This window comes from Gossypium arboreum, chromosome 2 (assembly GCF_025698485.1).
Source record: "Gossypium arboreum isolate Shixiya-1 chromosome 2, ASM2569848v2, whole genome shotgun sequence".
In the NCBI taxonomy this organism is placed as follows: domain Eukaryota; kingdom Viridiplantae; phylum Streptophyta; class Magnoliopsida; order Malvales; family Malvaceae; genus Gossypium; species Gossypium arboreum.
Window position 1 is genome coordinate 109179078 of NC_069071.1, and position 14429 is coordinate 109193506.

The 14429-nt window shown below is 32.0% G+C and overlaps 3 protein-coding genes across 4 annotated transcripts; 1 reads left to right on the forward strand and 2 right to left on the reverse strand.

The window, feature by feature from the left end:
* Window positions 1-1307: 1307 nt before the first annotated feature.
* On the forward strand, window positions 1308-3696 carry LOC108464225 (probable L-type lectin-domain containing receptor kinase S.5). Its single transcript, XM_017764393.2, has one exon. It carries the CDS (start codon window positions 1585-1587, stop codon window positions 3556-3558), a length of 1974 nt encoding a protein of 657 aa, XP_017619882.1. The 5' UTR covers window positions 1308-1584; the 3' UTR covers window positions 3559-3696.
* A 789-nt stretch (window positions 3697-4485) lies between these two features.
* On the reverse strand, window positions 4486-9594 carry LOC108463401 (metal tolerance protein C2). Of its 2 annotated transcripts, XM_017763348.2 has the most exons (10): window positions 8989-9569; window positions 7629-7737; window positions 7100-7139; window positions 6364-6440; window positions 6132-6220; window positions 5511-5580; window positions 5363-5401; window positions 5059-5209; window positions 4873-4962; window positions 4486-4781 (listed from the first exon to the last, which is right to left on the reverse strand). In XM_017763348.2, the coding sequence occupies exons 1-10, from the start codon at window positions 9416-9418 to the stop codon at window positions 4680-4682; spliced, it is 1197 nt and encodes a 398-aa protein (XP_017618837.1). In that variant the 5' UTR covers window positions 9419-9569; the 3' UTR covers window positions 4486-4679. The 2 variants fall into 2 exon arrangements, with proteins under 2 accessions (XP_017618837.1, XP_052881107.1); XM_053025147.1 differs by lacking the exons at window positions 4486-4781; window positions 4873-4962 and having other exon boundaries at window positions 5075-5209; window positions 5363-5396; window positions 8989-9594.
* A 2406-nt stretch (window positions 9595-12000) lies between these two features.
* Window positions 12001-13154, reverse strand: LOC108466854 (uncharacterized). Its single transcript, XM_017767213.2, has 2 exons — window positions 12742-13154; window positions 12001-12090 (listed from the first exon to the last, which is right to left on the reverse strand). The coding sequence occupies exons 1-2, from the start codon at window positions 13120-13122 to the stop codon at window positions 12001-12003; spliced, it is 471 nt and encodes a 156-aa protein (XP_017622702.1). The 5' UTR covers window positions 13123-13154.
* Between the last annotated feature and the right edge of the window lie 1275 nt (window positions 13155-14429).

Sequence of the window (14429 nt, forward strand, 5' to 3'; positions counted from 1 at the left end):
ACTCAACATTCTACTCGCCCAACATACAAATATGATCATTCATTTATTTAGAATTAATATAAGTCAGACTATTAACATCATAAGTGAATAAATCCATAAATTCAACTTGAGTCTAGTAAAATGTATTCTCAATTTAGACTATTTCTAATAGTCACACTTACTCTGATAGTGAACCGTTTAGCTAATCAAACTTATAAACTACATAACAATATATTATTATTAGAACCATTTGTTAAATTTAATCCTACAAACTATTAATATAAACTTTCTAACATGTAAAATTAAATCAATGGTAAACACCAACTTTCTTCGTATTTTAATTCAATTAATTACGATCGTGAATTGAATTTTTTAAAATGATTAGTTTTTTTTTTTTAGAATTACAAAAAGAAGATAAAGCTCTAATAATGATGCGATTAATATGACTCAAACTCAAACTACACACCAAAACATTTTATAGATATCAGTCAAAATGACTTTTTTTTAAGTTTGAAAATTGGCATTTGCAACGAAATTTGGAGGTTGATTAGAAGAAGAGTTGGTCATCTTTACTTATTTATAGATTAATGAAACACGTGAATCCAATAAAGGGGTCAATATATGGCATTAACAATGAAAAAGACCCCAACAATTACGCGTTGTTTTGGGGCGGCCAGCAATCAAAATTTGAATGTGTTGATGAAAGGAAAAGGATGCCTTTATTCTTTGTCAATCAAGTCCTTAATTTTAGATATATCCTTGCACTGCATATATTCCTTTTTTAAATGCCCATCATTAACCACAAAAGTGCAAACTCCCATCATAACAAATATTAATGAATGAGTGGATTTATTTTTTAAAATTCATTAATAATAATAGTTAATTGAGTTTTAGTTCGATTGACATGTGTATTATTGTTAATACAGGAAAATGTGAGTTCAAATGTATTGAAGCGCATTATCATTCTATTTATATGTTGAGGAGAGACTATGAGTAATTTTAAAATGTTTATATTTTAGTATTGTTTAAATTTATGTTGTGTAAATTTATATATGATTGAAGATGATATTTTCTTATTAAAAAGTATCGTTTATTTTAAAAACATTAAATGCCCAAATTAAGATTTATCTGGAAGTTACTTTTATAAAAGTTAAATTTTTTGTTGATTGAGTTTTAACTCGATTGATATTGATATTATTATTAATATACGAAGATATGAGTTTAAACATGCTAAAATACTTATCTCTATTTAATAATTTTAGAAAATGTGAACACATTTGAAAAAAAATTAGCTGTAATTCAAAAGTTGGGGATCTTTTTAAAGTATTTTGATATCTTCTAATTTTATTGAAAGAGTATAAAATTACATCTTAAATTAAAGGGAAAAATGAAATAAAGCCTTTTTTCTTCCTAGTGGAATACAGGTGACAAATAACAAGTGGTTTCCTTAAAGTCATAGAATCTCAAACTTGACCAAAGTTGCATTAAATTTCTAGGAAGTTACACCATCTATCTTGTCTTCATCCCTGAAATTAACCACATTCTTATCCCAGAAAAATTCCTCCATTAATTTTCAGTGCAATCTCTCTTGAGCTCACATGCTATATGGCAACTTTGCCGATAGTCGACCTGCTGCTTCTGGCAATCATAATCGTAGTTTCTTGCATTAAAGTGCAGTGTTTTGATTTCAAGTTTTCAGATTTCGAAGAAGAGAACAGAAAAGATTTGTTGCTGAGTAAGAATTCAACTATTTTCAGAGATGCCATCCAAATCACACCTGATCTTAATGGTGATATTAAAAACACACCAGGCAGGGCATTCTATGGGAAGAAATTCAAGCTGTGGAGCAAAAAGAAAGGAAAAATAGCATCTTTCAACACAACTTTCGTTATTAATATCAGTAACAAAGATTCACCAGAGGTTGGGGAAGGTTTAGCCTTTGTGCTAAGTGCAGATTCTAATGTCCCACAGGAGAGCTTCGGCCAATGGCTCGGCATAGTCAATGCAACCACCAATGGAACCTCTCGAGCTAGGATCGTCGGCGTGGAGTTCGACACTAGGAAGAGTTATGAAGAAGAACCTGACGGTAACCATGTTGGCTTGGATATTAATAGCTGTTATTCAATTGAACAGCAATCATTGAGTGGCTATGGGATTAACCTTTCCATGGGGGTCGATGTACGGGCCGTTGTTCAATACGATGGCAAAAACATGACTGTTTTCGTTTCTAATGGAAGCGAGACCCAAAGTAGTAATCCAGTATTATCAGTGCCTGTGGATCTCTCCTCGTTTCTTCCTGAAACTGTTCATGTGGGATTCTCAGCTTCAACTGGAAACTTCACAGAGTTGAACTGTGTAAGAGCTTGGGAATTCCATGGTGATGATGTTGGGGATGATTCAAATCTATTGTGGGTTTGGATTGTTATCCCAATTCTCGTTCTGGGTTTGATTTTGGGGCTTGGGATTTATTTGAGGAGGAGATCCAAAAAGGATGATTTGGAAAGAGGTTATGCAAATATAGAAGCTCATATTAAGAGCTCTACTGCTCCAAGAAGGTTTAAACTAAGAGAACTGAAAAGAGCAACAGGCAATTTTAATCACAAAAACAAGCTTGGGAAAGGTGGATTTGGGACAGTTTACAAAGGGGTTTGGAAAGAAAAAGAAATAGCTGTGAAAAGGGTGTCCAAGAAATCACATCAAGGTAACCAAGAATTCATAGCTGAGGTTACCACAATTGGTAACTTAAACCACAAGAATCTTGTGAAGCTAATTGGATGGTGCTATGAGAACCGAGAACTCCTCCTTGTGTATGAATACATGCCGAATGGAAGCCTTGATAAGTTCATATTCTATGATGAGAAAACAGGGAAAGGTGAATCAAATCAACCAAATCTCAGTTGGGAAACTAGGCTCATCATTATACAAGGGGTGGCTGAGGCACTTGATTATCTTCACAATGGGTGTGAGAAAAGGGTGCTTCATCGGGACGTAAAATGTAGCAACATAATGTTGGATTCGGAGTTCAATGCTAAATTGGGAGATTTCGGATTGGCAAGAACGATTCAACAAAGAGAAAAAACGCACCATTCAACGATAGAGATCGCAGGCACTCCTGGTTATATGGCACCGGAAACATTTCTTATAAGCAGAGCGACGGTTGAAACCGATGTTTATTCGTATGGTGTGCTTCTCCTTGAAGTTGTATGTGGAAGGAAGCTTGGTAATCAGAGTGAGTTGAGTAATTATAACAACAGCATTGTGAATTGGCTATGGGAATATTATAGCAAAGGAAGGATTACAGATGCTGCGGATTCGAATTTGGATCGAGACTTTGCGGAAAAAGAAGTGGAATCCGCACTTATATTGGGTTTAGCCTGTTGCCATCCGAACCCACATTTCAGGCCATCAATGAAGACTGTTTCGGCGGTTCTTGCAGGGGAAATGGATCCACCACAGGTGCCACTAGAAAGGCCTTCATTTGTGTGGCCTGCAGTGCCCCCTGTTTTCACCGAGTCAGATTATTCTCTCACCGGATCCCAATCCCAATTCAGTACATTTTCTGAGGTCGATGGAAGATGAACCACCTTAGCTAATCACTGTTACTCAGTTCTGCAATATTACTATACCAGAATACTCCAACCTTTTCTTTTTGTCGATGGGGTACTTTTATTTTGTCATTATTATTCGATTATATCTCATCAAATGTTCAAATACAAATGTCTCCTTAACTTGTATATATCTTCATGTTCCCTTTTAGAAATCCATGTGCACAAGGATTTTCTTCAACTATCACTCTCATGTTTTCTATTGATGGACAAATTAATCCCTATATATTAAACTAAAGAGAAATAAACTGATCATTTCTGTTAAAATTTTCATCCATTTCTACTATTAAAACTTGGTGTAACTGATAGAATAACTAAACAATTATACGTGAAGTGTCGCATACACCTCATGCTATTAATTTTGTAACAGTAAAAATGAATGGATTTATAGAAAAGTAAAATATAATCCGACTCTTGACCTCCATAATATTTTTAGTGATAACAGTAAAATTGTCAAGAAAAATGATGAATAGTGGAAGAAAGTCGCCAAGAGACGCGGTTGATGACACAGGAAGTTGAGATAAGAACATTTTTTATATCTAAACTGCAACAGTCCTATTATTCTATCACATAATGTAGCTTCATCATTTCTTCTCTTTCCCCATCATAACTGTAAGATCATATATGATTAAAGGAATTGCAATACATACTTGTAAAACAGGGGAAGCTTCAGAATCCCGTACAAACATGTCAAGTTCAATTAACTATTATGATCTCACACAAGACAAAATTATACAAGGGTTATCATAAGCGAGTTGAAGCTCAATACATGCCATTGTTATAACCAGGAGTTGAGATAAGGAAAAATTGATGGCAAGACTTAAGTCCAAAACTAAAGCCAAATCTATGAGAAGAAAGAGAAAAACAAATAATAAAAGCCAACAGATGAAACCCCACAAAATTTCTTAATTAGAGAAATAATATAAATTAATATGAAATATTGCTTTTTGAACGGTCAATTTGACCCAAGAAGAAGATCCCCCCCTAGTCATAATCTTTCCATTTGGGATGACAAAATGACTACAATACAAGGTTCTTTTCCCATCACCAATCTCATAAATACAATGAAAAAACGAGCGTAAAGGGGGATAAAGTTCATGCATAATCAGTTTGCACTGTCAAATCATGCATTCCCAATTCATGGTACAAATTATGCGCATACTCTAGTATCCGCCGATCATCCATCTCTTTCTTCACCTGCTCAAAGTGTCGATAAGAAATGTAGCATTAAACATCCAACAATGGATTAAAAACATTTTGGAAAGGCATGAGATTAACAGTAAAATACCTGAAGTGAAAGGGATCCAACAACATGACCAGGCACTAGTTCCCAAAACCGAGCTTGAGAAACTTCTATAACATCTTCGTGGGACGTAATCTAAACAAGATAGAAAATTAAATTATAGATCACAAAAGAAAGGTGTGTATATTTGACAAGAAATTGCATAAAAATAGAGAAGGTAAAGGCAAACACCTGCCACCAGCATTTGGCCAAGGCTGAAGATGAAATATTGGGTGGTGCCATCTGAAGCAAGACACCACCACTAGCTTTAAATAGAGGCATGACAAGCATAAAGACTGCCACCGAAACTAGTCCCAAGCACAGAACTTCTGCATTATTAACTCTGCAAGATGGGGAAGAAAAATAAGACAAAATGAAGAAAGAACAAGGGGGAAAACAGAGGAACAAGCGAAGTTTTTGTTTGAAGGAGCAGAATAGTTGACATCTGGCTTGTTTCTTCACTAGCAGTTAATTTAAAATTGAAGCAAGAAATTACCCAAGAGAGAGAAACCAGGATGCCAATATCAAACCTGCACTGAGAAAAAAAAAAAGAAAAAAGAAAAACAAATATTCAGAAGTTTAAGACAATTTACATGATGAGAGAAAAAAGTAATGCATATATAGAGACAGGACAACTGGCACACCTGCGAACGGAATCTGCAAGAACATGCAGGCAAACTGAGTGGTAATTCATATCTTCAGGTTTCCTGTATACTGCAAGAAAATATACATATAAGAAACACAAACAATCCCAAGCTCATATTTCAAATTGTGGCAATCATAACCTTATTAAGCTCTAGGTTCTCATATCATGATAAAACATATTGTAATGCTTTAAACATAACATAGTTGTGTCAGTTCGAACACTTCCACTGACAACAGAAAAGCAAGCACACATACTAGCATGAACAAAAGCAAAGTGAAAAATCATACAGGCATGGCAAACATCTATCATCACTGTATGTAACCCCACAATGTTTCTTCTTAGCATAAAGTTCACAATAAATTGATATCAGACTGAAGTCACTACTCTACACATTCATCAACCCCAAAACAAAGAGCACTACTTGCAACCCCCTTAACATCGTAAAAGCACTAAGCTGATGATGGTTTTTGCTAAAATTATTATTTGATACACACTTTAAAAAGCAATTGCATATGGCTGGGTCCATCTTCCTAAATTAAAAGTAAAAGGCTAATCCATTGCTCCATCCTGAACCTCATAAGCATTCTCATTTTAATTTCAAATGTAACATCTAACTTACCAAGATTGACTCGAGCATAATTTCTAAAGAACCAAACACCCATGAGATTCACCAACAGATTTGTCACAGCCGAAACAATCAAATAATGTCTATAACCAACAACAAAAAAAAAAAAGTTAGTAAACATTTTTCAGTTTTTTTTTCCTTTTAATCATAAAAAAATTTAGATTAAATATCTAACAACTTACTAATATTTACCACCGTACTACCAATCAAGGGAATGATGACTTACTTGTGCTCTGATTCATCTTGGATAAAAGCGTGAAGTGCTTCCACAGCTAAGGAGAATGACAAGAACAATAGAAATAGCTGTCTAAACATGCAGCAAAATCAAAAATATCAAGATGTTAACCCATTTTATGTAAGTAAAACAGAATCAACAAAATAAAATTGCTGAAATATTTAAAAGAACTAGAACTATTTGTAAAGCAGAAGAGAACAAGAAACAAAAATCAATTATAATAGCTACATGGACTTGACAGCAGCTCAACAGAACAGTGCAAGCCAACAATTAAACTTATGACTTACCATTTCCCATGCAGTTTTAAATTATGAGTTATCATTTAATGTAGTTTCCTAATTTTGCATATATTGACTGTAAATATTTTTCACTTTTTCTATTACATCTTAAACTGTGAAGGTAAGCTTTGAGTGAAATAAAAGTATATTTTATCTAGCTTTTATATGGATTATCCAAAAGACAACAAATATCTAGTTCTACTATCAATTTAAACTTTGAAATTCAAATGTCGGAGATGGATGTCTATACCAACATGATTAATACCAAGTGATTTCTAGCAAACAGCAGCTGGGATTTTAAGGGACAATTTATCTCATCCTTTTCCTAAGTTATTGCACTTCAACTTCACTAAAATGAAACCATAACATAAACATGGTACAAACTGATAGACTAAAACTTGTACGCTACATTTTGACAAAAAGAATGTTGCAAATAAACAAATACTTACAGCATTGGTGAAAGCAGACAATACTTCAAGTCTTTGGTACCTGATAATGAAATTTTTTACAGTTATTAGCATTCATGTAGAACTATCAATATAATCTCCAGAAAATAATTTGAAAAGGAAAATTTTCCTTTGTCATTTCATAAGTGATTTTGGGGGTTGGACGATATGCAATTGAGATGCCCTTTTTAGAGGAGAGATAATGACTACCAATTAAATTATGCCTTTGCCACAAATAACTGATGAAAAAGGAAAATAATAGATAACTGGGAAACAGCAAATGAATCAGTCAGGCCAGTGAATAATAGTGAATGTAACTGTGTTAACATTGGCTATGTGCTTGATAAAAGAAATAATCTTAGTAAGAGGCGTAACTTCAAGTAAAAAGCATATTTGAGAATAATTAAACTTAAATCAGAACCAAGGAAATAAATACTTTCTGGAAATTTTTAATAAGCTCAAGAACTCCAAGAAATACCAATAAACTGAACCAACGTTATCTCATGACATATTGAAACCTCTATGATCTCACCCATAAGTATAAACACTATCAGGCTTTCTCCGAGAAGCAGCCATTGCAAATAATGAAAACGTCAAGAGACCACAGCCAAATGTTAAATGAAAGGCATCAGATACCAGACCTGAAAAGACAACCATAGAAACAAAATGATTAACAGAAAAAAACTGTAACTATAAAACGAGGAATCCTAAAAACCTGATACAAACTAAAATCAACAAGGAATTTTACTCAACCAGGGATGATATTTTCAAGCATTATACTCGATTTCACACAAAGAATTAAAGACATCAAATTCAAAGCAAATTGTTCAAAAAATAATAAAGAACAATTGAACACTTAGAAATAGGATCACAAAATTGTGAAGATAAAAGCATTTACAGCCATAAAGAATGCATGCCATCCATAGTAATACTTTGGAATGTTTGGTTCACAGAATGCAAAATTACCTTGGGTAATGAGATTACTTGACATATTACCGGGTATTTTGCATTGCACTGATTGGTTTATTTGGGTAGAACTTAAGATTTTGCTATTTGATTGACAGGACAGAATGTAAGATTACCTAAAAGCATATTTTACTAAATTATCCTTATAGAATTTGCTTTCTTTTATTGTTTACTACACAAAGGTTGAAAGCTTATAGCAATCTATTTTACTGATAAATGAATGCATTTCTCTAATAAATTAATTTCAATTCTATTTTCTCAAAAAAAAAAAAAAAACTAGAATCAAGGAGTGATAAGCAATTAGGGTTTTCTTTAAACTAAAAGTGACAGGGAAAAGAAATAAGAAAAATATGTTCTTTTATTATTAAAACATGTTACTTGTTATGCTTTAAAAGCAAATTTGACCAAAATGAGAAAAAAATGGTAAATTGTTATAAAAGTAATATTTTGTAATATGATTAATAGCTCAAGCTCAGGATAATGTTTGAAATCCAAATGCAAGTACCCTGTTATGGAATCTCACATTACCCCAAGAATGTTACATTGCTTGAACCAAGCGCACCCATAGAATATGATCATTTTAGTTTATAGTCGACAATAAATTTTAAAATTGAAAAAGTGAGGGGAAAAAAATAAAAGTTTGCGTCAACACAGGTAGAAGCTTAGTTCAATTGCAAACTATCAAAACTAGGAAAGAAAATTATAGCTGAGAATGCTAAAAAGCAGTTAATTAGCGAGCAAATACCGTTATTACATAGAAATAGCATGTCCAATTGATACTTGAGCTGTTCTTTGTCCATATTTATTAGCCAAAACTCTTTCGTATACAAATAAATATCCTAATTTAATCACAAACCGATAAAACTACAATCACAATTTATGCATATAAATGCGAAAACCAAGCATAAAAGATATCAGAATCTCACCGATACGACCCGTAAAGAGCCCAATCGCCAACTCAGCCGTAGAATACGCCACATTAAGTGAAATCATAATCAGCAACCTCTTCATTTGGCGATTACCAGTTCTCATAACCCGAAAAACCCAGAAAACCGAATCGAAAACCAAGAATTTATCAGCCGATCCTTTGGCATCGAAATTTCCTTCCGTTGAATGGTCAACAGAGTAAAACCCTGGGGGTATATCGATGCTTGAAACATTCCTCGATAAGAAAGGCTTGGAGGAACCATTGGAAAAGCTGGGCGTTTGAGGATCTCTCATCGACTGTTTAAACGATGATTGCCGCGAAAACGCGTAACGCCGATCGCTTGCGTTGCTGATTCCGAATTCGGCATTCCATGAATAAGGTGATTCGGGCTCCTGAGAGGAGTATTTGAAAGATTTGTTTTTCTCCATTTTTTTAAAAAAGAACAATAAAAACGATTTTTTTCCCTAAATGGGGAAAATTGAAATTAGTGCAAAATTTTAGGTATTCAGCGTTTTGCAATTGTTCGAATAAAAACGGAAGGGAAAGTGTGTTTTTTTCCGAAAAGAAGGACTTGGGAGGGGGTCGGATCGAAGTAAACGGAGGGATTAGGTTACACTACATTAATGCCTAGAGTAGCTAGAAATGAATGCTGGGACCACCAGAAGATTCACAACTTGCGATCCTTGATTGGATCATCCAATGGTAGTACCAATAGAGCTTATGATACATATTTTTACACGTTTTCTAACCAATTGGCTGCCTTAAGGGACCTGTTCACCAACTTAGGTTGGCTCCTTCAGTTTGGTAGACTTTGGTCAAGTGGAATTTAGATAATTATTTTTTTTGGGTAAATTGCAACTAAAGTGATTAAATTATTAATAAGTTTACATTTTGGTCACTCAAATGGTTATCAAATTATTCAAAAGTTTTTATTTAAGTTATTGGGCTATTAAGTTTAAATCTAGCTAGTGAGCTCCAAGCAACAATTTGACAATCGGTACGATGAATCAATATCTATTGACCAATAAAATAACATACCTTAGATCCAAGTTGATCTAATAGTTAATGTTAGAGATTAAAGAAGAAAGTTGTTTAAATTTTTATTAACAGATTCACGATGTTCAAAAATGTTTCATGAAAAAGAAATTGAACTATAGAAAAAAAGCGAATAGAAGCTTTCGATTGATATAGACGGTGTAAAGAGATAGAACCGTGCAACAATAATTTTAACAGTCCAGTGGAATAATATAGTGACATTTTATAATTTTTTAAAATTTAGTGATCAATACATAAACTTAATTTAAAATATTATATTTTAATATATTATTAATAAATAAATAAATAGTAAAATATGCCATTGGGCTTGAAAATTTTTCAATTGGATTGCAGCCTGAATCGACTCCCAAGTTTGGAGAATAACAGCGACTCAACATGTAGATTAAGAGATATTAAAGTTATTTGTGCATGATAAATAATTAAATGCTACTAGTAGGCTTTTATTTCAATTCAACTATATTTATGTATCTGGTTTATTTAATAATTTAAATTGGAATTCCATTAAAAATAAAATAATTTATTGATAGCATATATAGAGAGTGTTTGGTAAACAGAGTTTTGGGTTTTTTCTAACTAATTTGGATATAAATGGAAGATTGAGTAGTCAAACCCTATAATTGCAGTATTCAGTGAATGGAGATTTGCAAAAGCTTGTTAAGCTAAAAACTCCAAAATAAAAAAAGATGGATTAGCAACTTTTTTTACAGTTGATTAGAAATGAGATATGTGAAATGACATATCTGACCATACTTATTCAAAAATTACTCCTTTTGCCATATTCTCTTATCTTCATTTTCTCCTCCAAAGTCCAAAGTAAATTTTAAAAATATTCAATAATTAATTTCCATAATAAATGTTTTAATTCCTTGCTAATAGTCTTTTATTTCAATAATTTCACCCAATAAAAATTAAAGTGTTATAAACAAATAAATACTTAACAATAAAATGTATCATGCCCTTATTTTTTATTTTACACATATCACTTTCAATTATAAATTAAGTTTTTACCAACCACTTTTAAATAAACAGTTAATAGAATCATTTAGTTAAACTAGCGATTGCAATCAGTAATTAGCCAATTGCCTAGCTAAGGCCAACTTTTTCTTCACTTTTAAATTTATTTGAATTCAAATTTTATGCTAATTCTTTTGTTTACTTGATTGATTCTTATGGTTTATGACATGTTGTGCGTATTTCTAAAATAATAAGTAATTTTGTTATTTGATATTATTTTTTGAAAAAACTACATTAAAGTATAATTTTATTTTATTTTACAAAATAATATTAAATATTAGTTGATATACTTCTTGATACAAACCCATCAATTTTAAATGAATTTCTAATAAGAAATTTAAACGTGGTGATTCTATGTAAAACTAGATTAATTGCAAAAGGGTTTACTCAAAAACAATAATTTATCTAAGATATGATGTGATAAAAGAATTACAAAAATATGAAGTTGTATCAATTGATTATATGAAGTCAAAAGTGAATTTGGTCAACCCAACTCATACTATTGGGTTTGTATGGGTCATAACAAATCATTAGTTCATTTGTTGAGCATGATAAAAATTGTGTCCCTCCTATAAAACATGTAAAGATAAGCAAAACTCTTCATCTTTTATGTATGGTGTAGTGAGATTTATGGCAAAACTTTTAGGGCAGTCATGAAATTCTAGGCCCATGCATGACTCTCTCCTTTGCTTAATATTTCTGGGTATTCCAGTTCTTGTTTTAGAAAAATTTGTTGAATCCTAAAAAATATGTTACAAGCGAAATATCCTTAAAAGACAATATCAAATACATATTATAATGTTCATAAATAAGATTGGTTTGGATAGTAAACTAATTTTATTTTGTTGATAACAAAAATAAATAAATGAATAAAAAATATTAAAATAGTAATCGATATGGTTTGATTATGGCCAATATACAAATTGGTGAGCCTAAATTGCTAGACAACATCATTAATCAAACGCCTGTGCCTATTATAATGTTTCTCCATGAATACTTTGGAAGCTCCTTCTATGGTTTTACGCCATGTCTGCATCCATAATTAAAACAAATTATTATTTTTAAATATTATTATATTATATATGATACCAATGTAATTTATAACAAATTATTTTATATACCATACAATAATGAAATTTATAACAAATTCAATTCAATTTCTCATTTTGGTCCCTTTACAATGTTAAATAGATTTTAATTTGATTTTCTAATTTTACAAATGATTAAATTGTTATCTATTCGATTAAATAAAGGCGAGAGTTATGATTTTTTTAATTAGAAGAAAAGATGTTAACTATTTGAATTAAATAATATTATTTATATAAAAATAATAATACTATTATAAAGAGATAAAGCAATATTTAGTCTTTAAATTTATTAATTTTTTTTAATTTAGTCTCTAAATTATTTTTATCTATATTAGTCCTAAACTTGGGAAAAATTTCACTTTTTGTCTATGCGATGATGTGGCATTTTTAGGTGATGGTGGACAAAAAAAAAGTTGAAGGACCAAGTTGGAGAAATTTACCTAATTCAAGGACTACGTATTACTTTATCTCAATTATAAAAGAAGAGTGATCAAATTATACCAAATTAAAGAAAAAACAGACTAAATCTTAAATTTAAGTAGAATATGGAGGGACCAAAACCATAAATTAACCAAGGGATTAACGAAGAGTACCTTCTCAATGGTGCCAAAGATGGACCTGTTCCTGATTTTCCTAGCTCTTATCTGCGACCTCCCGATCCCAAGTTGCTTAAGAAAAGTAGACCGGCGTGTGGCGGGCGGAGGAAGAAGCCATTTCCGCTCAACTAAGCCGGTGGTACCATTGTTGGAAGGACTCTCACAGTGACCTAATGATTCCCTTCTGGACCTGGGAAACCCACTCCTTTTTCGCCGTTTCACCACCATTACCCTTAACTCTTTCGTAAAAGCCGCCCCCTTATTACCTCCACCATCATCATCATCGAGCTCAACGAACTTCCTCAGCAACTCATCAGACGATTTCTTAGTAACATGTTGAACTTGAACATCATTAGGATTAGCAGTAGCAGCTTCCATTGTTGAAATTTAGAGAGAGAGAGAGAGAGAGATTCGGTATAGATGAGAAAATGGCAGGAATATAAATGGAGAATGGGGAAGGAAAGGCTCGACGAAGGGAGGGGGATGCGGCGGGGGGAGGAAAAGGCTGGTTTTTTGTTGGTTTGTGGGGAAACAGCCAAATACAATGTGGGAAAATGGGAATGGACCGTTGGGGTTAGTGAAGAAATTAAGGATTGGAATAATTTATACAATATAGCCGTTAGGTTTAGGGGTGAAGGGAATTTGGGTTTGATATTTACTTATAACAAAAATAATCAATTTTCTGAAAAAATGCGCTCCTCCCATGTTAGCTTGCCAGACAAACGGGGACCTGATTGAAATTTAACCACTTTTATTTAAATTATTAATCTCGACAGAAATCCACACATAAATGGGATGAAAGGACCCCCATGTAGGCCCTGACTAATTCCATCGACCTTGGTTAAATTAAAAGGTAAATTGGACATTTTTAATAAAAATTTTACCATTTTTATTGTTAAAAATTAGCTTTGTTAATAGAATAACTAAACAATTACATATGATATTACCATATATGCCTCATTCTGACGTACAAAGACTCATTTTTAATTGAAAAATCAAATTGCTCTTTAATGTAATGTATATGGGCTAACTTACCCATTTTCTAAGTAGAGGGACAAACTGTAATCCGACTCTTAATAAGTACTTTTACCTTTTTTATGTTCTATATTTAAGATTATCTCTACTAACAATAATGCTTTCAAGTTGGTAATATTATAGCACAAAATTTTTAAAAGGTAGAATATAATCATATACGTGACAAATTCTCTTAAACACTTAATTTTATTTAGATCCTTTTTTCGAATTTCACTTGATATTTGAAAATGATGAGCATCGATACCATGTTAATTTTGAAATTAAATAAAATAAATGAGTAGTTAAAATGTCTCCAATTTAAAATGATTGGGTTTAATTACTATTTTCTTTTGGAATGGTGATTAAATTTTTTGTCAAATATAAGTGTAACACAAATTTAAACTTGGTGTATCACATTCTACATATTTATCAATGTTATTTATAGTATATAGATTTTTTCTATTTCGAAAAAACATGATTTAAGAAAACAAAGAAAAGAAAAGGATAAAGTTGGTTTTGTGTTAAGATTACCGATATTCTTCATATTTAAAATACAAAGAAATCATTTTTAAGAAGGGATGAATACATGGAAAAAACTAAACATACGAATATAGTACATGATTATTTGGTATTGTTTAAAATGTGGTAAGTAAAAGTGTTAATGTACCGGG

Coding starts and splice junctions, on each gene's coding strand:
- LOC108463401 (XM_017763348.2), bottom strand. CDS start 9,418: ATGGAGAAAAACAAATCTTTCAAATACTCCTCTCAGGAGCCCGAATCA. Junction 6,441..7,099: donor TGTCTGCTTTCACCAATGCT/GTAAGTATTTGT, acceptor ATGTTTAGACAG/CTATTTCTATTGTTCTTGTC. Junction 5,210..5,362: donor TCCTGGTTTCTCTCTCTTGG/GTAATTTCTTGC, acceptor CCCATCTTGCAG/AGTTAATAATGCAGAAGTTC.
- LOC108464225 (XM_017764393.2), top strand. CDS start 1,585: ATGGCAACTTTGCCGATAGTCGACCTGCTGCTTCTGGCAATCATAATC.
- LOC108466854 (XM_017767213.2), bottom strand. CDS start 13,122: ATGGAAGCTGCTACTGCTAATCCTAATGATGTTCAAGTTCAACATGTT. Junction 12,091..12,741: donor TCTTTGGCACCATTGAGAAG/GTACTCTTCGTT, acceptor TTATGGATGCAG/ACATGGCGTAAAACCATAGA.